Source organism: Anarrhichthys ocellatus, unplaced genomic scaffold, assembly GCF_004355925.1.
Source record: "Anarrhichthys ocellatus isolate YVR2014 unplaced genomic scaffold, GSC_Weel_1.0 scaffold13, whole genome shotgun sequence".
NCBI lineage: Eukaryota > Metazoa > Chordata > Actinopteri > Perciformes > Anarhichadidae > Anarrhichthys > Anarrhichthys ocellatus.
Window position 1 is genome coordinate 5,267,039 of NW_022280043.1, and position 22,935 is coordinate 5,289,973.

The 22,935-nt window shown below is 44.8% G+C and overlaps 4 protein-coding genes across 9 annotated transcripts; all 4 read right to left on the reverse strand.

The window, feature by feature from the left end:
• Positions 1–119: 119 nt before the first annotated feature.
• Positions 120–6,225, reverse strand: LOC116386521 (adaptin ear-binding coat-associated protein 1-like). The gene is made up of 7 exons (XM_031852820.1): positions 6,049–6,225; positions 4,975–5,075; positions 4,459–4,563; positions 4,168–4,249; positions 3,939–4,047; positions 3,606–3,750; positions 120–2,590 (listed from the first exon to the last, which is right to left on the reverse strand). The coding sequence occupies exons 1-7, from the start codon at positions 6,147–6,149 to the stop codon at positions 2,478–2,480; spliced, it is 756 nt and encodes a 251-aa protein (XP_031708680.1). The 5' UTR covers positions 6,150–6,225; the 3' UTR covers positions 120–2,477.
• Positions 6,226–7,277: 1,052 nt separating this feature from the next.
• Positions 7,278–8,871, reverse strand: aicda (activation-induced cytidine deaminase). The gene is made up of 5 exons (XM_031852835.1): positions 8,852–8,871; positions 8,117–8,282; positions 7,720–8,002; positions 7,424–7,539; positions 7,278–7,328 (listed from the first exon to the last, which is right to left on the reverse strand). Exons 1-5 carry the CDS (start codon positions 8,869–8,871, stop codon positions 7,278–7,280), a joined length of 636 nt encoding a protein of 211 aa, XP_031708695.1.
• Positions 8,872–11,292: 2,421 nt separating this feature from the next.
• Positions 11,293–13,900, reverse strand: nat14 (N-acetyltransferase 14 (GCN5-related, putative)). Of its 2 annotated transcripts, XM_031852791.1 has the most exons (4): positions 13,635–13,900; positions 13,089–13,230; positions 12,693–12,998; positions 11,293–12,594 (listed from the first exon to the last, which is right to left on the reverse strand). In XM_031852791.1, the coding sequence occupies exons 2-4, from the start codon at positions 13,167–13,169 to the stop codon at positions 12,145–12,147; spliced, it is 837 nt and encodes a 278-aa protein (XP_031708651.1). In that variant the 5' UTR covers positions 13,170–13,230; positions 13,635–13,900; the 3' UTR covers positions 11,293–12,144. The 2 variants fall into 2 exon arrangements, with proteins under 2 accessions (XP_031708651.1, XP_031708650.1); XM_031852790.1 differs by having other exon boundaries at positions 13,089–13,900.
• Positions 13,901–13,969: 69 nt separating this feature from the next.
• On the reverse strand, positions 13,970–22,146 carry znf628 (zinc finger protein 628). 5 transcript variants are annotated; one of them, XM_031852669.1, is made up of 10 exons: positions 22,033–22,146; positions 21,726–21,784; positions 21,024–21,595; positions 20,624–20,696; positions 19,578–20,525; positions 18,736–18,906; positions 18,251–18,581; positions 17,955–18,109; positions 16,431–16,673; positions 13,970–16,287 (listed from the first exon to the last, which is right to left on the reverse strand). In XM_031852669.1, exons 3-10 carry the CDS (start codon positions 21,407–21,409, stop codon positions 14,329–14,331), a joined length of 4,266 nt encoding a protein of 1,421 aa, XP_031708529.1. In that variant the 5' UTR covers positions 21,410–21,595; positions 21,726–21,784; positions 22,033–22,146; the 3' UTR covers positions 13,970–14,328. The 5 variants fall into 5 exon arrangements, with proteins under 5 accessions (XP_031708529.1, XP_031708528.1, XP_031708526.1 ...); XM_031852668.1 differs by lacking the exon at positions 21,726–21,784; XM_031852666.1 differs by having other exon boundaries at positions 21,024–21,784.
• Between the last annotated feature and the right edge of the window lie 789 nt (positions 22,147–22,935).

Consider the following 22,935-nt stretch of genomic DNA (forward strand, 5'->3'; position numbering starts at 1 on the left):
TAATGGGCTTTTAGCAGCACTGAGTCATTTCATTGTACAAAGAACAACCCGCTCTGTGTACTCATTGACTATCCAGTATTATGTGCAGTAACGTATCCAAAAATACACATTTAACTACATTTGTTCATTATTTGTTTATTGATGTTATTTTTCGCTCTGTTTATTCAGGAGAAACAACAACAAATTAAAGTTATGGTCACCGAGTGATATCTTTATGTTTTTTCTTTGCATATACATACACATATACAGTTTGAATAACAAGTCACATTTGGGAGAGATGCATATAATTTAAACAGTAAACAAACACTGACAAACACTGGTTAGAGCTTTACACTCACACGATCTATGTGTGTTCCAATCAATAGCCATCATCAGCGTCACACCACATGTGACATCGCTGCAACATAATTATCTCTCTGTACATGACTATAGCACAACACACTGCATCAAACACAGACCGGCTTGGTCCCAGGTTGCATCAGAATACCATCAACGACGTTACATCTTAGCGTGGAATTGAAGTTCACAGTTAAAACTCAAGTTTGTACAGTACAACATGCTGTGTTTGAGGTCCTGACCACCTTCTCATAAAGAATCAAGGAGATGAAGCCCCCCCCCCAGACAGACGGGACAGTGCAAAAACACAGACCTATTCATCAAGGAGGAGCGAGGTCGTGACCTAAATGACTCACCAGTCGCAGCTTTAACAGCTGGGCTGAGCAGAGATGACATAACGAGGACTAAATCTTTTCGGTTTCCCCTTGAGGCAAAGATGAAAGCGCTTGATGCCTCCATTTCTTTCGCCAACACCCTATCACTTTAAACTTTTCTACTTCCCAGTTCAAAGAATGCACACAGTGCCAAGGACCCATCCCCAGTGAAATATGTGTTCAACAGCTGCAGCTCAATTTGACATCTCATCTCAAAATGATGTAGAGCCACCAGAGGGCGCTAGAGAGCACAACTAATCTGTAAATCAGCTTCTTTCAAGTAAATTCATTGTGTGGTAAACTCTTAGCCTACACTGCTGTTCAAAAGTTGGAGATCGCCGGTCAAAAGAGCTTGATTCGCTTCAGTTAAATTCATGCTTTTAGGTTGGAGAAAGTCCTCTTTACAAATAGATATTATTTTGTATGAAAGGTTTGCAAAGAATGATCATTTTTTGTACCTGGAAAACAAAAACGCTGTACAATTGTTCAACAAGACTGACAACTGAAAGGGCAGAAAAAGACAAAGATCCATCAGAGCAACAGTTGAAAAAGAGTAGAGGAAATGACCCGCCATAAGCTAAAGAAACTGGAAGCTTAGCATCAAAATGTGTGCAGATTTAAATAGGAACAGCTTCCTGTTTCAGTGTCTGGTGCACAACAAAGCCTCCAACAAGCTGGAATACAAACAGTTATGTTGATTCAGCAAAGCTCTTCTTAAAACGTCACAATAGAAATAGAAGGTTAGTCTGGGGTTACATTAGCTCTATTGGAATATCAGCTGAACATGCTATGGCCGGACAAATCAGTTGAAACCTCTTCCACCGAGTTAATAATAATCGAGGGTCACTTATGCTTTTGAGGAATGTAAAATTAATTCAAAATCAAAAGGTTATTTGGAGGAAAAATGGTTCCAACAGTATTCTCCCCCTGGCATGAAAAAACGTGGGGACATCGACTAAACATTTTAATCATTGAAGTTTTAATCATTTAATTCTCATCAAACTTCTTTTGCGAGCCAAACTATTTAAAATGTAAACAATACGTTTGGTGTCTGAATTATTACATTATTGAAGGTAAGAAGAAACACATCAACATAATAGCTGACTTCATACTTCTGAACAGCAGTGCAAGTCTATTTAAACGAGCCCTGCATTAAATGCAGACTGTATGCATTACTAACTACATAGACAGAGCGGACTGCCAGTCAGTGCATATAGTCAGACCCACTGCTGGGGACTTGGAGACTAAATAAGCTACCGAACATACAGGTGACAACACCATTGACAGTAATTACAAACTACCGACAATATATACATTTAAAATAAATATTCTCTGTACAGAAAATTCATTCATTATCATATTTAATTAGATGTCATCATCAGATGTTTCAGATTATGTCTCCCTTGCTCATATTTCTATTGTGTATACTCTACGATAGAAATCAGCAAATAAAACATTGAGAAGAGGAGAAAATGGGGAAAAAGCAGAATTCAAACAGGAGTGGATATACAGACGGAGAGGGAGGAGGATGGATGGAGAGCGTGACGGCCTCAATTAAGACTGGACCATGAGGTCTGGGTATATCTCCGGCTAAGACCAAAAGCCATGAGGGTCTGAACACAAACAGAACTAACTAGGACAGGGGGTTACCCTGCTTGGCAGGGAGAGAACCGGGACCCGACAACGGGGGAAAAGAAATGCAAAGAAGTGCTGCTTACATTTACAGAGAGAGATATAAGAGGGAGAAAAAACAAAGTGCACCCCTTCTCACTTCGGGGATACAGAGTCAAAGTCTCCCCACAGGTCAGAGCTGGCTGTGGTGGTGGCGTCTGATGGAGCCGCTGAGTTTGAGTTACTGGCGTCCAGATCTAGCAAACAACCTGGTGGTTAGAAAATAAAAAACAGAAACATAATGCATATAGTAACAGAAATATAGATGTCGGATATGATGGTTTGTTGCTAAACAAGACAATTACGACGATATCTTTAAAAGGAAAATTCCATTATTTTACAACTGGAGTCTATCGGTCATAGTTCTGGCTTGTATTCCTACAGGTCAGCATAACATTGCACTCACCACTTTCACTGTAGATGCAGGTGCTCCACTGGAAACAGCTTTACAACAATCTCCAATGGTGCCAAGGAAATACAAGCTTTCAACATCGAAATAACTTTCCTCCGACCATCAACGTGACCTTTCATTCTGTATGACTTCTGAGGTTACACTCTGCGTCGAAATGAAACAGCTGCACCGATCTACAACAACCGTGGAAGCAAACCTACAATGCAATGGATTTTTGGGGCCATAATGTTAAACGTTGGTGAGAACAATGCTTTACTAACTGATAGAAAAAAACAACATAAAACCCTTAAAAAAGGCACAAGCATACAAATCATCGTATCTGCATCAAATAACCAAAGATAAAGTGTTAGATAAATAGGCTCTCGCAACCCACAAAGACTGCAGTCAGACAAACAAATACAAATACAAATGGGGGCTACAATATTTAAGTACAAAGCCTTGTTTTGATAAAATGAAGACGGGGTGCTCCCTTCTTCTACCTGTTCCGATGATTCAATTCTGAATTTGTGGAATATGAAATGGACTACACTAAACTAAAGCAGGCTGAGCAGGAACAACAATTAGTCTTCATTAACTTAAATTGTGTTTTCGAAGAAATCCGTCACAATGTTAGATACATTTCTTGTTAAACTCAATGTTCACCGCATCTCGGCCCCTCTCTGTGTCACTGCCGTTGTTGCATTGCTGGCGTATAAAAATTACCGATGCTGTGTTTACGTGCAATCCACATGCACAGGCAAGACACACAGGGCGGGCCTGGGTGTATGACCTCGCCGGCTACCTATACTGTAGTGTTTTTATGAACTACCTACCAGTGTCACTTCCTCCTGCAGATGGCTGTGTGTTATGATTGGAAGATTTGGAAGGAGGTGGGGCTAACTTGCCCCCGGGAGGAGGCGGAAGAAGCCCAAATCCACCAGTACTCTGCGGGCGAGACCTGTCCCTCTTTTTTGATTGCTGGAAAAGGTACAAAGTCAGAGTGAGTATGTGTAGACTGCAGAGAAAACATATCAAAAGGAGATATTTAAAAATGTTTAAATAGTTGTATACTTTTGGGAGGCTCAATCCATCAAACTGTAAGCAATTTTGCTGTTCCACTAATGTTCCAACCCTCGAACATATAAATTGAATGAAAATAGGGTTACCCCTATATTGAGAGTGATAGTCTGTCCTTCTTTGAAGCCCAGGTCCAGTTTAGGGGTGGTGTCTGGAGTCTGCGCCTGCTTCTTAAACTCATCTTCCTGTTTCACCCACCTGGAGAGGACGAGGGGGAGAGAGGCAAAAAGGATTACAAGATAGTTTACCAAACTAGAATAAATAAATTCCCTAGTGAATTAGTTATGATTCATGAGAGTCTATGAAGCAGCTGAATACTTGAAGTGGTCCTGAAGTGCAACATTGAAGTCAAAGGCATCGCCTCGGTCTCCAAACCCGATGCCTATGAACGCACTGCGGCCTGTGAGAGGAATGAACACAACAAACAAAAGGACAGAGATTAGGACGGGACGTGTAAGGTATTACAAACAAAACACACACTAAAGCTGACAGTTTCACAATACCCTCTACACTACAGTTTTAACAGTTTCAGTAGGCGTTCAAAACGTGTTCTAAATCATGAGCACATTTACCAAATATGTATATCTTAGCAACAAACTGTTTACCCACCGTTGTCATCCTGGATGCGGAGCACAAAGTAACGGCTTGAGTCACTAACTGTTTCCACTGTGGTGCCGGGGTACTCGTCCACTGGTGCTTGGGCAAACAGCTCCCCTGTAGGTTAGAACAAAAGAAATATGTTCACTGTCTTTTGGGCCAAAATGGTCCGGTGGGAATTTGGATCATGAAGAGACACAAAAAGAAAAGCCAAAGATACTTTTGGATTTAAAACGGGGACAGAAGCTGAAGCTTTTAAGGATGGATCTAACTTCCAAGATTCAGATTATAAATGGGGCAATATACAGTATAATCTGGGGACAACAAGCATGCAAATACCTAAAATGCACTGGCACAGACAGAAAGAGATTATCACCCTTCAAAATAAACTGCATGCTTGGACGTGGACTGGGTCACCTTGGAATAGATGAGTAACAGAGAAGGGGGAATGGCGAACACACTGAAGTGATTTACAGCAGCGACGGGGCCAGTGAACAATGGCACTGTTCTGTCTGCCTCTTTGCTCACCAGAGATTTTGTCTTCCAATTTGATGGAGGCTAGCTTGCCCCGGGCCGTCACACGCATGCGTCCCGTCCAGTCGGGAGCGTCCAGCTTCCAATCGGCAGCCCTGGGACACACAAACGCACACACACACAGGGAGATGCATTGTCATGTAGGTGATGTGGTGACAGCGGTTTATCGAGACTGATGTTGATACAGAGTAAAAGAAGAAGAAACTGGAGAATCGTTTTTCGGGTGCACGTGTGTGTTACGGTTAGTCCCAACGCTTAGACACACTGTAGTTCCATTTCGGCTATTTTCTATGTAAACAGAACGTGACTAACGCAGACCTAAGGCTGATATATTACATCGTCACCCTTACTCACTGTACATATGGTCACTGGTTAACCAATCATGTGTCTGGTGAGACTCAGGCGTGTGCTACTGTTTGGTTGGTGTGATTTCCACTCAAGATGCAGCTGGAGCACCAGCCAATGAGATGTGGGGTAAACAAATCAACCTCCAGCTTTTCAACAACACAACATCTCCTGCATGGCCACTTGCAAGCAAAAGATGTCTGACAGGACAACACTGTCTGTCAGGTTGATTAACCACATTAAAGCCCCTTGTCATCATACAGCATCGACCCTGCTGAAGTGTCCTTGAGCAAGACGTCTTTACAGCTCCAGGGACGCTGCTCTTGCTTAATACTGTCAGAGAAGCACAATGAGAATCTGTCATTACTGAGCTAGTTCTAGCTATAAAACACTGTACACAGCGTAAGCAGCATCTATCCTCTGTGCCATTGGTCGACAGCACACATAAACACACGGACACAGGTATGTAGCCAATCCATCCCACTTCCTGTTTAGTGGGCTAACGCAGTGCAGGTATAAAGCACAACCGTTATTTACCATGACGACCTTGTTAATACACAGCAAAAAAACAACAACCAGCCCCAAAAAACCGCTGTTGTTGCGAGATTATGGGATGAGCACGGTTGATACTGTAGGTCGCCAATGCAACGGCTCCCAGCGGCTGCGGCTCGTGGATGCTGGGTCAGGAATGTCTCCGTCGGGCCGCTGCTCCTCCTCACTCACCTGATAGCCCGGTTAGACGCTCTCGGTGGGATTCGGTAAACGCTGACTTCGGGTTTGACACAGAGGACCGACTCGTACTCAGCCTGACCCTCGGTCGCCATCTTGACTTTTACTCAGTCGGTGCACGCCGGCGGTGGTGGTGACGGTGAGTGGCGTGTCCGTGCGGCATTTATGGCTACGTTGACCGTAATAGACGGTGTACTTGCGCACAAACTGTCGACCCACCCTCTCACTGCTGCTCTTTCAGTGATGCCCTTAAAGGGGTATTCCACCGATTTTAGGCACAAAGGTTGTTTTACTCATCATGAAGAGTAGCCTGTGTCAAGTCAAGCAAAATTACTCAAGTGACATCAAATGAGTAGTTTTTGGTTTTGTAAAACAACGTATATTACCAACTGGGGCGTGGAGTTTGAAAGAAGTAAAGATATATATTACCTGACAGTAACAAAGAGTAACACAAAGTGACTTGTATAAGGAGCTAACATGTACAATACCTCTGCTGCCTCCATTTCAACCAGATGGCAATCTCTGGGACTGAAAAGAGAAACCAATGCTGAAGTGCCTTAAACTTTCTGATAGCCATCAGGGGGCGGCTTCTCTGGTTGCACAAATAATTCAGATTGTATAGAAGTCTGAGAAATGGACCGTACTTCTCACTTGATTTATTACCTCAGTAAACCTCAGTCTTCTTCAACACAGCATGATGTTCATTTAGTAAATTATGGGCCCATAAAGCCGGGTGCTTTAGGGCCTGGATGGAAACTTTGTGATTGACTGGTCGCTACCACTGTGTTGTCCAGTCTGGGTTTTATCTGCGTTTTTGTCTCAGAAATTATTTTAGTTCATGAAAGTTAATTGCAACAATTTTGGTCCCAAAACATGTTTTATTCAGAGTTTGATTGTACTTAGCTTCACCCTCTCTTATCACTTCTGGTTGCAAAAAAACAAGCGGGCAATGGCCAAAATTCCCGAACTCACATACATATATATACATCAATAACACAAAACACAAAATTATCTTATTCTTTTATTTCATATATCCATATTGCAACAGAATAAGCAAGCAGCAGCTAACGTTACAAGCCTTGCCACAACTTAAGCTATTTTTCTCAGTTTTTCTCATTCTCAGTTTTCGCAGTTGTAGTGATGGACCAACGCCAACATGTCTTTTTCTCTGCAGACTTAATAATAGACTTAATGCTAACACCTGAGGAGGTCAGAGGTATTTTTCACAGTCCGAGAAGCAGGAAGGCATCCCTTAAATCTTCTGTTTCAGAAGGCTGAGAAAGAAAGAAAGAATACATATAATTACTTTTAATTTGACTTACACCTGTTGATTGAAAACAACAAACATGGAGTATGGTAAATGTTCTACCTGGAGGATGCGGTTGAGTTTTCTGGCAAGGCGAACAGAGTTTCGGTGCAGCTCATCCCAGGCCTTGAAGTTGCTTTGCTTGCGATCCACAAAGGTCTGCCAGCAATAGAAGAAGTCTGAAGAGAGAGGAAACAGTTATAAATGATAAAATATTTCATCCAGAGAGCAACCATGATAAGTAAAACAATGGATTTTTAGGTGGAATTTAGCTTGCTTAACTTTCCAGTAGTTTCTGACTCTATAATCACACTCTCTCTTTACATCTCTACCACATGTACACCAATTAATGCCTCCACCTTTGTAACTCATGACTGTGATCTGCACGCCAGCTTCTTTCAGCATTCTCAGGCCGTCTCTTTCCCGGCTGTTCTCCATGTCACAGAAGTAAAGGCGAGAGACGAAGATCCTGAGGCGAAGGTTGGGCGTCCGGCTGAGGAACTGGGTCAAACTGATGGAGCAGTTTATGCAGGGAGACCAGGAGCAGAACCAGGTGATGGAGTAACTGAGCCTCTTCTCTCCAGTGCCTCCGTAACCCCACAAACCAGGGCACAAGGCCCCCAGGTAGCGCAGGAACAACAGCTATAGAGACATAGGAGAACAGGGATACAATCTTATACCCTACTTTCACTTGTTATTTACTCCCCCGAACAGGCCTTTCTCACATGCTTCCCCATCTTGACCCACATTACTTACCTCTACATGGCAGCCACTGCGGTTGCGGAGGTGTCCAAAGTCAAAGGATAAGGAGTCTGGCCCCACTCGCCTCTTCACTACAAAGCAAAGGTAAGTCTCGTGTCGGCCCCTTGCCCAGCGCATGTTCTTGTAATGGTAGATGAACTTTTTTCGGGGCAAAAGCACACTGAGACAAAGGGAGAAAAGGTTGGTGCTCTGATTTTAACAGTCAACATTTCATCAGTAATAATGCAATTCTCAAAAGTGTTGCTGTTCTGTGAATCAACATCTTTAGTGACAAATAATGTTAGTAGTATTCAGAAATGTTATGCCAGGAAAGTCTGTGAAGAAACTCATGAAATTACAATTTAACGTATTATTAGTCAGATGACTCACCCCAATAAGTTAGCACAATAAACTCATGTAAAACCTGCGGTTAACCATATGTGAGCGATGGACAGTCAGAAGACGACTAACATTCACTGCTTTTTTTTTTTTCTCACTCTCAGTTTCACAACTTTTAGCGAAACTAGGACAGTTATTCATCACTAATTAATACGGAAACCTCAATAGAAAACACTCGAAGGTGGTATAGTGCCATTAACAATTTCACTGAGGAATATGTTCTATTGGTATCAAAGTATCAGCACTTGTCAAAAAAACATTTGTTTCATTTGATAGCAAGTGTGTGTAATCTAAAGACGTCTTTGTGAAATAGAAAGACATATATAAATAGATTGTATCCATTTTGCTCACCTGTCTAGCTTTGTAATCATTTCGAAAGAAGCGCTTTGTCACTCGGCGGGCGTGGGTAATAAATGGAGGTAAATGACAAAGAGCGAAAGTGTGTGAGTGTGTGTGTGAGTGTGTGTGTGTGTGTGTGTGTGTGTGTGTGTGTGTGTGTGTGTGTGTGTGTGTGTGTTTGTTGGGGGGGGTTAAAGGGAGGGAACTGAGAACATATACCTCTAAACATAAACATCCTGCATACAGAGGCAGCTTCTGGTTGGACAGATAGATTTTTCAAAGTAAGTTCAGGGGGCGTGATACTAAAGAGATGGATGGACAGAATTGTTTTGCTGCAAAAACAGTTATAGCTATAAATAAAGTACTCAATTTCCAAATTCTATTTAATGATATCATGGTTTTCCTGTGTTTTTTTTTTACATTTTAACATTCGTTCACATGGTGATTGAAGTGAAACCCTTCTTTTGGTACAAGGCCATAAAGGGATTTAATTGGGGAGGCAGATTACACTACAAAGATTTTACTAAACAATCTGAGTGACCACACATGAGAGGAGGACTGTGTGACGTGATGCGTAACCTTTGGAGTTTTTCATAGACGTCAGTAAACTGAGCCAACTGGCTGGAACTTTCCAAACACTTAAGACTCATCCAGTCTCGGGCCCCTCCACTTTAACTTTCCCAGATCATTAAGTAAAAACCTCCAGATACCATCTCACCTTGATCCACAGTCCCGTCCTGCTATTCAGCCTTTCCACCGTAGCTAGTCTCCCCCACCTCCTCGGGGGCCCCAAGATTTGGTGGAGCCATAGGCGTCTCCTGACCTCGAAAGGCCCTGACACCTACTTCGTCCTCTGATCTGGGTTTTCCCAAATTGTGTCAGGCTGGGAGCAGAACTGTAATCGACCTCCCTCACCCTACGTGTGTGCTAGAACGGCTGGCCAGCTGACCGACCACAGTGTGTGGATAAATCTCACTCACGAGCCTTTGAACCGTCAGACGCTGTCATCCGTCCTTGCCAAATCAGGATGTGTATTATTTTGCTCCCGTCTTTTCTTTGCTCTGTCTGTTTTAGCTCTGGCCCAGTCTGCTCACTCAGTGGCACTGCATGCAGGCATCCTGCTTTCCCATGACTCCCCTCACCCTCTCATGCACTCTGTGGTTTGGGGAATTCACCGTTTCCCAGGGTGGCTGTTTTTGGAGCTCCTCTGTGTGTGTGCGTGTGTGTGTGTGCGTGTATGTGCGCACGTATGTGTGTGTTAGCCATCTGTATGAGAATGTCATTAACACAGTCTATATGTTATACATCATCTGGAACTAATTTATCTAATTTATCCTATGATTGTGTGGTGCCCCAAAATGTGGAGTGATTCATGTGTGTGTGTGTGTGTGTGTGCATGCTCTGAGCGACCTCACATCATATTGCATTACTCTGACGGTGCATTAAGCCTAATGTCTCTGCACATTTGAGCTTGTGTGCATGTGTCTTTTCTCGACTTCAAGAGGCTGACCAAATGCCAAACTATATGTAACCACTTCCCACCCAGCTCACTGGGTTTGACCACAGTTGACCAGGGTCATCTCATAGTCACACATGAATGCTCATGTGCACTACCACCCCTCTGATGAGTGTGTGTGTGTGTGTGTGTGTGTGTGTGGTGTAGTAGTACAGTATGGCCAGACACGACTGTGCATTTAACCCATAGTCAGGGGCAGAAACCGGGTGTAGGAAATGCCAAGTCATACTTTCCAAAACCCACCCGCCCACACCCTGCACACGCGCACACAAACACTCACACACAGCCATACCGTGCAGACGCACAAGACCACAGTCACAAACAGACTTTCTTTCCAGTGTGTGAACTCACATCTGTTTCCTGACAACAATAATAGCTACAGATCGGGCGGGTAGAGGCCCAGCTAACAGGTGTCTGCTCTTTGACAGTCATGAAGAAACAACCCCGATGATGACCAAAGAAGTGGCACAAGTAAAGTACAGCTTTCACAAGGTGAAAAGGCCTGACCACACACTTACTCATGCATGTAACAGCACTGTTATGTTACTGGGTGTCTCAGCTTTTTCATCAAAATTAATTAAAGGACAGTGATTTTCCACTACAGCTTGCATGATTGAGTTTGCAGTGAGTGTACAGTAGGCCTATATTTGTCTGCACATTAGGTGAGATATGGCTCCTTCTCACACACATTAAAACTGTACAAACATCCCGTGGTGTTTATCTGTGGCGCATTGATGCTATACTGACATCGCCTGAGGTCTGCAGGAGGTAGATGCGCAATGCGAGTGTGAGAGCTGCTAACCATATTAAGGTTAGCCTCAGACTGGGGCTGTGTGCGTTTCCCCACTTAGTCACATAAACTGCCAGTCACCTGCAAACCACACGCATTCCTATGTCAGATTACCTATGCATATAGTGTATTAAATGTGCTGTTTCAATCTGCAATACAAAGTAGTTTGGAAACAGATATCCAAGTAGATTTCCATTTGTGATTTTGATCAACTTTGTAATTTGTTCAATATTTTAGGGCTGCAGCTAGAGTTACTTTCATTATCAATTAATCTATATTTGTAATTAATAGGTTGATTTAATGATGTTACCACTGCCCAAAGTGAAGCCCTAAAATTGCTTGTAGTAGTTAAAAACTCAAAGCGATGAAGTATATCCCTAAAATATTTATTTAACAACTACAATAACCATTATTTTTTATTTAACAAAGAAAACAAAATGGAAGAAAAGCTGAAGAAAGGGGAGGGAGTGCTGTTCTAGTAGACTCATGTACCAACATACTGTACGTGACAGTGAACGAATTCTGCAGATTCACATAAACCACACATACTTCCTATACAGTAACCGTACATCCTCCTACACATCTGTACGCTTTCACACACAAACTAAGGTGTGCAATCACACATAATTTACTGTGTGGACGCTTTTGAGAAAAGAACCACGCAAACACACATTTTACATAAATATTTTATTTCAGTATAAATGAGAGAACAGCATGACTGTGGCTTCATGGTGTTAATATTACATTTTTACATAACCATTTATTTTTAAAGAATGGAGATGGTACTTTATTTGATGAAACGGTAAAAATATAGTTAAAACAAACAGAACAGCAACACATACAGTAAATAAATACTCACATAAATAACACAAATCTTCAATACATGATCAGCTTAAACAAATATCCAAACATGTTGCAGCAATGACTTGTGATATGGCTTCTTCACCTTTAGCAATTCCAGTGCCTCCTTTTTCTCTCCATGAGTCCATCATCACTCAGTCACAGGTCTTTGTAAAACACTTTAGTGAGGGGGTATCCCAGAAAGCCTCTCTCTGGAGGCTCAAGCTTCCTCTCCTCCTCATCATCTTCTTTTTCATCAGCCCCCTCCCCAAATTGCTGATAGCCCAGCTTCCTGAAGATGACTTCCCCCAGCTTGGACGGGTAAGGGACGTGAGCGTACACTCTGTGAGCGCCAGCCTCCCTCTCTCTCTGCTCCAGACTCTGGACAAGCAGCCGGCCCAGGCCCTCCCTGCGGTACCAGCAGCCCGTCACCAACCTGCAGATCCTGGTGACGTCCGCTCGCTTCTCGCTTTCCCTGAAGACGCAGCCGAGGATCTCGCCATCGCATTCTGCCACCCAGACGCGCCCTGCTTCCTGCTCCCTCTCTGGGGTGACATTCTCTGTTGACACATCTTTGTCCTTGTCTTTGGGTGTGATTCTGCGCCTTGGCTGAGCAATAAAAATATGATTATTTGGCTGCAACATTAGCTCACCCAGAATGAAGTAAAAACTATGCAAAACACAGTCGAGCACACCAGTAGACTGACCTTTCTAGTCCCTGGTGTCTTGCCACTGATCCTGCAGTAAGGATTCACCAGTGTCTCATCCTGTGTCCCTCTGTAGCTGCTACCCACATAGTCCCAGTAGGGCCGGCTGCTGCCCAGAACCCCCGTGGACCGCGGCATGGTGATTTTGAGAAAAATAATTAGCAGGAAGACAGGAATAGCAAGGGCCAGGATAAAGGAATGCACGAGGCAGCGCAGCATTGAGGAGAAAACAGCCAGGATGAAGAGGCAGAGCGGACGAGTGAGGACGTGGAGGATGAGACGGTTTTCTGTGCCCTCGCAGCCCTCCTAGAGTGATGCAAGTTAAAACAAATCAGTACAAGCATCACAAAGAGTGAATTCCCACCGTGATGAAAGCCATTTAAAACTCGTACCAACCTTGATGAGAGCTTTGGCCATCTCTATGTCGTCTTCCTTCATCCTCCTCATCACCACCTGATCCAGCTCCAGCCTCACCATGTTTAGGCTTTGAGCTCTAACTGCAGGGCTGGTGCTACTAATGTTTCTACACACAGGGACCCTACAGAAACACACATCAGAGTACATGGACAGAAGGTTGTCGGCCAAATGCAATTTTGGGATGTTCGATACTAAAATCATGCAGGTAATGGATACTGCTGTAGACCTGATTGGGTTATCTGTACTGAAATGGGTGAAATCTGCTACTTTGCTTACAATGAGCCAGTAGTTGCAATACATCACCCACGTTGGCTCCAAACAACAAAGACAGAGGGGGATTATAAAGGATTTATAGCATGCATGTGTCACCATCACTCATTCTAGCTTGTATTTATCTGCACGGTTAACGGTGATCACCAAAAGGCAACGTTACAGTCGAAAGCGAAAAGACCTCGATCAAACCCTTATATGGTTGTAGCGAATATTTAGACCCCTGCTCGTGCGGTGAACCCCGTTTCCGCTTACCTTCTCCGTCACGCGGCTCAAATTAAACTGAACAGGGAAACACTCTGCACGTCTCTCTCAGTTTTGTTGTGGAGTCCTTGCAGGGTTTGCACGTTTGGTCGGTTGATAAGAGTCGCTTCTTGTGCAAAGGAGGTATTCTGAATACACACGTACTCTGTCTGAGGTCCCGTTTCACGTCTTCAATGTGTCGATCTACGCCATTTGCGTAAGCGCAACCCAAAGCGTAAAGGCTACGTAAAAGGCTACCGCAACGTAACAGCGTAAATGACCTTTATGTTTAAAAAAAACAAAAAGGACAAAATCAAAGTACAAAGCGAAAAAAAAGAAACAAATGATGAAAGGTATTGACAGTTTTATTAATAATGAACTTCTATTTACTATTGACATTATATAGAAAGTGGGCCATGTACAACATTTATTCACAGAAAAACATATTTACTTAATAAACAAACTGCCAATGACAGTATCATTTAAACTAATATATTTCAGAATATTCCGAGGTCCATGTACAGCCTATTTGAATGTATAACATTTCTAGTATGTGGCACCATGGGATTACGACACAGTACTCGTCTAACTGCATGTTCTCCCTCAGCTCCAGGAGAACGCACACTAAAGTGCTAACACACTGAGCCCACAAATAGTGAGGCATCCACTCGCACGCACACTTTCTTCTTCTCCAACCTGCACACTCTCAGAACTGCATCTCTTTAGAGTTGGGTATAGGTCCATTCCTCATTGTGTCCTCAGTTGACGTCTGTGCCTCTGTGTCGGCTGCAGAGCTGTGTTCCTTTGCAGACTTTTCATTCGCCTCAACTGTTAGACTTTCGTATTTCACCTCGCTACTTTGTGAGATCTCTCCATCCCCTCCTCTGTCCATTCTTCCTTCTCTTAAACTACTGGTGCTGACCTCAATTATGACAATTTCCTCTCCATTTCCCAGCTGATATAGGCCTTCCATGGCTCCTCCACCCTCCTCCACCCTCCCGCTTGCAGAATTGCAACTGGCCCCTTCTCCTCCCATCATTCCCCCTTCGCCTATCAGGGCTATCATCTGCATACCTTCCTCAGTGTCCTGCTCCATCTTGGTCTCACCCCCGAGTTCAAACACCACCTCTTGCCCATCAAGTGGCACCAAACTTTGGGTAGGAGTGCAGGAAAGCTGCAGGGTGGTTTCTTGCCCTTGGCTGAAGGCAGCACCAGATGGACCGCTGTCCTGCGCCTCGGTGTGGAAATGGAGGACGTAAGACTCTCCCTGGCTTCCTTCTTCTCCAATCTCTCTCTGCCCCTGCTTTCCTCCCTCCCATTCATGCAGAAGGGACATCATCCCTCTCTTATCCCCCCCTTTTGCTCCTTCACCTTGCTCATCCGTCTTGAACTGCAACACAAGTGATTTCCCCTCCCCGCCCACTCCTCCATCCCCCGCCACGTCTGATGCATCCCCTTCGAACTGTAACACATAGGAGTGCCCACCCTCCTCGACATTCATCCCCTCCTTTGCCCGTCCTTCACTATCAAAACACAACACAAACTGTTTCCCTGTCATGGTATCCCCCGTCCTTATTTGCCCCACTGTGGTGTGAGGTTCCAGAGTAGCCGGAGTAGAAACTGACGATACCGTCGTGGCTGGTGAAACCATCGTAACAGCTGATGAGGGTCCTGAGGTGTCCACTGTGGTGGAAGATGAAAGAATTGGGACAGCAGTGCAAGATACAGTGGTTACAGAAGATGGGAATGACTCTGTGGTTCTGGTCACATTACAGTTCGTTACCGACGGAGCTCCACCTGCTGTCTGACTGACCGGAGCTGCTGCAGACATCTGAAGACTAGCTTTTGGTTTGCGGCCCCGTCTGCCCCGAGCAGTCCGCGTGCTTTTCCCTAATATGGGCTTGGTCAGCAGGGAGTTGGCCGAGAGAGTGCGTGTTGACATGACCACAGGAGTGTTTGCATTGTTGCTATTATTATTGTTGGTGATTATGAACCTGGTCTGCTGCTGTTGCTGCTGTGATATGGCCGGATAGTGGGACATCTGAGTCCGTGTTTGGTTTAGGATAGTCTGAAGCACGGGGAGGGTCTGAGGCTCCGGAGCTGTTGGAGGGTTGCTTGCTGTGGGGACGAGGATCAAGCTGGACTGGCTGCCATTATTGGAGGGGCACTGTAGGATGAAGAAGTTTTGGGGCTGGGACAAAGGTGGTGGTGGCGGTGGAGGAGGTGGAGGAACTGGTGGAGGGGACGAGAGAGGAATGAGCTGCAGGCCGCTGGCTGTCTGAATCATAAAGTAGTTCTGGGAGGTGTTGAGGGGGATATTAAGTGCTGGCTGGGACACAATCAGGCTGCCTTGGTTTCCTGAGGTTTCCAAGGTGATGGGGTTGAGCAGGGTTGTGGTGGTCGTTACTCCCCCAACACTGGCCTTCACAGCCACTCCGTCTTTACCTCCACCACCGGGACAGGGCAGTGGAACGCCACTGCCGTGGGTACGGATGTGCCTCTGCAAGTAGGAGTGCATGACAAACTCCTTGGAGCAGTACGGGCATTTGAAGTCCTTGCTTGAGGAGTGCGTGCGAAGGTGGAGCTGGAGGTTGGAGGAGTGCGTAAAGCTTTTATTGCAGTGCGTGCACTGGAAGGGTCTCTCACCAGAATGGGTGCGTTCATGCTGCTCAGAAAGAAATAACAAAAGAAGAAGAGGAGACAAATGAAGAACAGTTGATGAGATTTAAAAAAAAAAAGATGTATTCCATGCAAAGAAGCTAACAATCTACACGAGATCACAGCTGAATGTGTACCGACGGTGCTGACCTGTTTGAGGTTCGACGTCTGGGAGAAAGACTTTGAGCAGATGGAGCAGATATGAGGCCGCAGTCCAGAGTGCATCTGACTGTGTCTACGCAGGCAGCTGGTGTTCTTGAAGGACTTGCCACACTCCTTACACACATATGGCCTCTCGCCTGTGTGCTGCCGCAAGTGGTACTGATAGTGAGAACTCCATTTGAAAGTGAGAGGGCAGTGAGGGCACTGGAATGCCCGAACGCCTGTATGTACCTGGGTAAAGTGGAAAAAATGTTAATGTACACCTTTTGGTGGATGTTTAAAAAAAAAAAAAAAAAAAAAAAGTATAATCTCTAGTCGTATTTGCCATACAAAAACCTAGAAGTACCTGCTGGACAGTTAGTATCATTATTACACATATAAATACCGTCTTTAAATGTTAATTCTAGTTAGTAAAACTTAAAGAATGCAATGTTGCTCTCTCTAAGGTTTCTTCCTTTTTTTCTCCCTGTTACGCCCCCTGACTTAACAATGTCTGTTTGTCTTTGCAGGTCTGCCACGCCCCTTGACGATCACTGAAGCACCCACACCTGAGAGTCCTCATCTCATCAGTGGAGCTGCATATCAACCCCCGAATCCAGTGCTTCCCAGCCCTCGTTTGTTCACTCTGGGCCTGTGGGTTTGCTGTTGCTGCTACCAAGAGCATTTGTGCTGCCATACCTGGGGTTCAAACTTAATGGAAGCTTTGTAGGGGTTCTCTGCCTTTTATTTTGTAAAGTTTTCTCCTGTTTTTGTGACTAGTTAGGCAGTTCAGTATTGTGTTTGTTTGTTTGTTGTTCAGATGATCTCTTCTTTTCCAGGTAGCATGGGGGTTTTGTTTGTTATGTTGGCCTTAGAGACCCTGACGGCTACGCTTCCTTATTTAGTTGGTTTGTTCCTGTGCATCGATACTGTTAATAAATGTATATAATTGCCGCTTGCCTTATCCTCTTGGTTTTTGTTAAACTTGTGCCAAGATTTTCCATCACCTTTTATATTACTTCCAGTGTACCCCTAGGCACACTATATAGGCCGTAACCTTTTTTTTGGGGGAGTTTTTCCTGTTCCGAAGTGAGGGTCCTGGGACAGAGTATGTCGCATGTGTACAGATTAGCCCTCTGAGGCAAATTTGTGATTTGTGATTTTGGGCTATACAAATTGAATGAAATCCAGTGTTACCATTTCACTGTCTATTCCAATAAAATCTAAATGCAACCCAAGAAAAATGTGTGAAGCATGCAATCGGCAGTTACAACTGAAGGGTTGTGTGATAACAGCCACTTTGTCACAAGAAAGCTTTAACTACAGTGTGTTATTTCATCAAAGGGATTTTTTATCGTCTGTCGTATATTGCATTTATCTGGTGGGATGTGAACCATTACTAGAGAGCTCCCTGTTCACTAGATAAATCTTCATTTCTGGGGTGACATCAATTATCAAATTTAGCTCCCAAATGATGCATCTCTCGTTTGGAAACTCTCCTTGTGTTTCAGTTTCTTGGAACAGAAGCCTTACCCTCTGATGGATTGAAAGCAGAGACGACCTCTTGAAGCTCTTTCCACACTCGGTGCAGCGGTAGGGCCTTTCCCCGGTGTGGTCCCTCATGTGATACTTTAGCCCGGATGAACCTTTGAAGGCTTTTCCGCACTCTGAACAGCGGTACGGCCTCTCTGTATCAAATTGCGTGAAATAGAGTCACATTTTTGAAAATTAAAACAAAAAATAACACATATCAAACCAAAACACATGAACAGATAGCTCAGCTCATATTCTCTATTGTGGAGTCAAATCTCCATTGTAAATGTCTTTACCTCCAGCAGGAGTGTTCTTGCTGGCCACTGTCCTTTTGGGGGCTTTGGCCGGTTTGGCCGGTTGTTCCTCTTGCTCCTCCCCGACGGCGATGATGTTGACGTGGATCTCCCTCTGGTCCTGCTGTTTGTCGGCCTGGCTGGGAGAGGAGGGGAGGGGGAGAGACAGGGAGAGGGAGGCGGGGCACACTATCTCAGCCTCTGCCTCGGCCAGGAGCCGTTGCTCGGGCGTGTGGGAGTGTTGGTGGGTGAGGAGTGAGGACAGAAGGGGGAAGGAGCGGTCGCAGGCGGAGCAGCTGAACTGGGAGCGGGACTGTGATGAGAGAGAGTGCATCTGGACAAACAAAAGTGGAACACAATAGGCTCATATTATTCTGGGATAGATGCATCCAAATGCAATAAATGAATCCCGGTGCTCAATATACAGTGTGGCGCTGAAATTTGCATACCAGTGTCAGTAGAAGAGCAATTGTAACAGTCATTCTCACCAGTGACACATGTCTATTGAGGCCTCCACCAGTCTTGAAGGTCTTATTGCAGTAGCCACATGACAGCCCTGCCCATGTGGTTCTGGCCTCTGGCTGAACGGCCTCAGAGCTCTGAGTCACCTCGGTGAAGCTCTGCAGCAGGTCAAACTGGGCCTGGGTGGTTCCCACATTCTGAGGACAAACCAAAGGAAGTTCTACATATAAATAAAATGTATCTTCAGATCAGACTCAAGCACTGTGTAGGGTGGGTAAGGTTTTTTTAGATTGATTTATATTAGATTAAGCAGGCAAATTAGTGTTTGTCTCTTGTCTTCTGTTCCATACCACATCACAAACAGTAGATCTACTGTACAACATACAACTTCATCTAATCATCAGTCTGAATTGCCATTTTGTTTCCATTTATTTATTTAGCCTGACGAGTTTATGAAGCGTTTATGATAGCTGATGTCTTAAAACCACTCAATAGTGTCATTTAAAATATTTTAAGTTAACACAGAAGCTGTAGCAGTAGCAGTTTCTAGGAGCATCTAATTTAACATCAGTCTAATTGATCAAAGAAATATGCTGATTTGTAAATAAAAGTGAACCTCCTCCACGCTTGTCACCATTTTCCCTGAATGCTGGTAGCTAGCTAGCTATGTAGGACAATGAAGTTCCCATTTCTAATCCAACCTACTAACTTCTAATTGGTCAAGACAGGCGTATATGGGCACAACACCAGACCAAATTCTGAGATGTGGGCGGCGGGAACCAGGCTACAAAAGTCACTTCACTTTCTTCTGTGGAAGGTTTATTTTCTCTTCTTTTCTCACATGTATCTGTTTGAGCCAATCACTTACTGTATTGCTGCCATCTGCTCCCTCCGTCAGATCAAGGAGCACCTCTGTCGTGTGTCCATTTTCAGCCACTGTGGTAGTCTCTACCACCTCCTCAAAATCAGCCAGCAGGTGACCAGCTCCCACCAGCCCGTCCCCAACCTCCATCCCTGCTCCAGGCCCGGCCTCTCCTCCGGCCCCGTGTCCCTCTGGAGCCATGTGGATGACCTGGTGCTCCTCTAGATCTGTCCGGGTGCCAAAGGTGTGGCTGCAGCTGCCACAGCTGTACAGCAGCAAACTGGCCCCGGTGTGTGTGCTCAGGTGAACCTCTGTCCCGATGGCCCTAGAAGCACACACGCCCTCCCCAGAGGAGGTGAGGGTGAGCTGGGGGAGAAGGCTCGGATTCTGCCCGGACGGAGTGGTTGACAGGAACACCTCTTCCATCCCCACCCCTACTCCATCAGTTCCCTCTTGGCTCACAAATCCCACCATGTCCGTCAACATGGACGATGTCACTTCCTCTGCCCCGACCACCACCTCCACTACCTCCATGACCTCATGTCCCTTCCTCGCGTTCTCTCCCCTCTTTCCCTCCCTCCCTCCCGCGTTGAGGTTGGAGTGAGAGTTCTTGTGCAGCGCCAAGTTTGACGAGTGTGTGAAGCTTCGTCCACACTCACCGCAGATGTACGGCCTCTCACCTGTATGTATCCTCATGTGCTGCCTCAGGTTGGTAGACTGAGTGAAGGATTTGTTACACACTGAGCAGGTGTAAGGTTTGAGGCCCAGGTGGACATTCTTGTGTCGCCGCAGGCTGCTTGAGTTCTTGAAGGCCTTGGGGCAAGTGTCACAGGGGTAGGGACACTCTCCAGTATGCTGGCGCAGGTGATACTGGTAATGAGAGCTCCATTTAAAGGTCAGAGGGCAATAGGGGCACAAGAAGGTACGCACCCCAGTGTGGACACTCTGATGGACCTGGAGACAGACAGAGGTACAGATGTGAAATCTCTTGCTCATTTGCTAGCATTTCCTTTTCCCTGATGTTTATAAAATGGCTTTGTTTGACACCTCACCTGGAGCAGAGAGGAGCGTTTGAAGGCTTTGCCACACTCCTGACATTTGTAAGGCTTCTCCCCTGAGTGAGACCTGCAAAAGAAACACAACTGTTCAGGAGAATAACACAATTCATTATACATAAATATGGTGTGAGGCATAGCTTTGACACATAATAAACATAAAAATACATTGCTAGACCTTCTCTTGTGATATGTTGAGTTATACACTGGCACCATAGATGTTTTAAATAAAGGTATGGATCATAAATTTCACATGATCCACACTACTTAGAGTTTCCTGGACACTTCTGCCTCTCCCTCCTATTCACTTCAATCTACAAAATAACAATGACAGCTTCAGGACTCTATTGTACCAATGTTGCAATTATAAAGGTAAAGCGATTTTAATTCTGGGCACCGTTGATGGTAGAGCAGAGCAGAGGAGCCCTTGAAGGCCTTGGGGCAGAGGTTGCAGCGGTATGGTCTCTCATTGTTGTGGCTCCGCTGGTGGTGGGTCAGCCTGGACGACCACCTGAAGCTCTTCCCACAGTCCATACACTGGAAGGGATGGTCCGACTGCTCGGGCTGCTGGGGTTGACCCGACACCGACGACGTCACCATGTCCAGAACCACCTCTTCCCCGCTCTCTTCTACTCCCTTGTCTCCCTCCACCAGCTCCCCTCTGTCCCCATCGTCCTCAACATCCTCTCCCGAACCAAGAAGGGACGGGAAATGAGAGAGGGAGGAGGTGGACTGAGGCGGTAAGAGTTCTGCTTGGACCACTAAGGCCACTGAGTTAGCCATTACCAGCGCAAACTGGTAGCAGATGATGGGTGTTCCTTGGCAGCAGGCGTGGATCAGTTGTGGTGCAGTATCATGGTTTTTCTTTCACCTTTTCTTCATGTTTTCTTCTGTGTCTTTCATAAATTCTTGCCCTGTCAGCCACTGGAAACACCAGCTGTCTTGCCAAGTAGACAGCTCAGAACAGGTCTGAGATGAAGGGAAATGGAAATAAATACAGTATTATAACTTGGTAACTCCAAGTGTGAATGTCCCCTTTAAATCCGACCCATCTCTCCGTCCTCCTGTCAATGAAGCTAGCCCCCCCATCCCCCCCCACCTGCCGTCTATCCTCTGGCAGTCAGTCCGTTTCTGTCCGTCCCCGCAGTGCGGTGCGTTCTAGCAAAACACACGCAGAAGGTTACAGCTGTGTTACACATGAAGCTACTTCATAAGTGTATCCTAATGCGACCGATTAGCTGTGCAAGCAGACAGACCACACGCACAGAAAATATCAGTTTTCACAGTATCAACAAAATCAGCTACTGGCCTGAATTTAAAGCTAATCTAGCCGCCGTCTATGCCGAACATCTCCGTTAAACTGTTCGATACGGATGCGAGTGAACGCAGGCTGGACCGGTACTCACCGCGCATCTTTAACTCATCTTATATTGTTGATATTATGAAAAGGGTACTGGGTACATCAGTGCTAATCCACACAACCTTAACAATAAACACAGCGCAGACTAACAGCAGTTCTCCACCCGATTCCGCCTTCTAAGAACAGCGACGGCGATTGGCTGTTGGCTACTATAGATGCGCTACTACCATTGGCTAAGAGCTTCAACAGACAGATTGACGTTTTTAAACCTCACTTTGAATTATTTCGGACCCCCAAATTTGACGGAAAGCACTGCATCAGTGATGCGTCCACACTCCAACATCTTAAATATCGTAAATATAATTTATAAAGCTTTATTTACAATAAATATGTATCTGTTATGTTCTGACTCTGGCGCACAGAGTTCTGGGTAATGTAGTATGTGTGTGTGTGTGTGTGTCTGCCCCCACTTCCATCCGTCACAGTTAACGTTACATTGTAGGTGGACCATGGTTATCAAATAACATATACTCAAATCCATTGTGCACATTCTTTAGTATTTATTTCACCAAGGCACATATTTCACATTGAGGCCAATCAGTGTGTGGAAGACGCATCTTGATGTAACAACAATAATTTAAACAGGATGGTATAATAATAGTAAATAAGAATAAAAACTGTATAAAAGTACAAAAAAGATTGGAGACTTGCTCCACTGCAGCACAAAATAAATAGTTCCACCAAGTTACTTAAATAAATAGTCAATACTGTAACAAATACTAAATTAGGAATGAAATAATTATAGTGATAAAGTTGGTAAAGTAATCTACATTATATTGTAAAAAAACAACATAATACACAAAAGCACGTATACAACAATTTACATTCTTCTACACTTATGTACACACTAAGAACATAGTGTCACAATACATAGTATTTTAAGGCTTTG

Bases quoted from the DNA above. Each gene is read 5' to 3' on its own strand.
- LOC116386521 (XM_031852820.1), bottom strand. From the start codon at position 6,149: ATGGCGACCGAGGGTCAGGCTGAGTACGAGTCGGTCCTCTGTGTCAAA. The intron at 5,076-6,048 runs GTGAGTGAGGAG...TGTGTGTCCCAG, and splicing joins GCGTCTAACCGGGCTATCAG to GGCTGCCGATTGGAAGCTGG. The intron at 4,048-4,167 runs GTATTCAGCTGC...CGTCCTCTCCAG, and splicing joins GCACTTCAGGACCACTTCAA to GTGGGTGAAACAGGAAGATG.
- aicda (XM_031852835.1), bottom strand. From the start codon at position 8,871: ATGATTACAAAGCTAGACAG. The intron at 8,003-8,116 runs GTAAGTAATGTG...ATGTCTCTATAG, and splicing joins GCAGTGGCTGCCATGTAGAG to CTGTTGTTCCTGCGCTACCT. The intron at 7,329-7,423 runs GTAGAACATTTA...TTTCTTTCTCAG, and splicing joins AACTCAACCGCATCCTCCAG to CCTTCTGAAACAGAAGATTT.
- nat14 (XM_031852790.1), bottom strand. From the start codon at position 13,481: ATGGTGACACATGCATGCTATAAATCCTTTATAATCCCCCTCTGTCTT. The intron at 12,999-13,088 runs GTTGGTACGAGT...GCATCACTCTAG, and splicing joins TGGCCAAAGCTCTCATCAAG to GAGGGCTGCGAGGGCACAGA. The intron at 12,595-12,692 runs GTCAGTCTACTG...TTTATTGCTCAG, and splicing joins AGACACCAGGGACTAGAAAG to CCAAGGCGCAGAATCACACC.
- znf628 (XM_031852668.1), bottom strand. From the start codon at position 21,409: ATGGCTAACTCAGTGGCCTTAGTGGTCCAAGCAGAACTCTTACCGCCT. The intron at 18,582-18,735 runs GTGAGAATGACT...TTGTTTGTCCAG, and splicing joins TCAATAGACATGTGTCACTG to ATGCACTCTCTCTCATCACA. The intron at 18,110-18,250 runs GTAAAGACATTT...AATTTGATACAG, and splicing joins CAAGAACACTCCTGCTGGAG to AGAGGCCGTACCGCTGTTCA.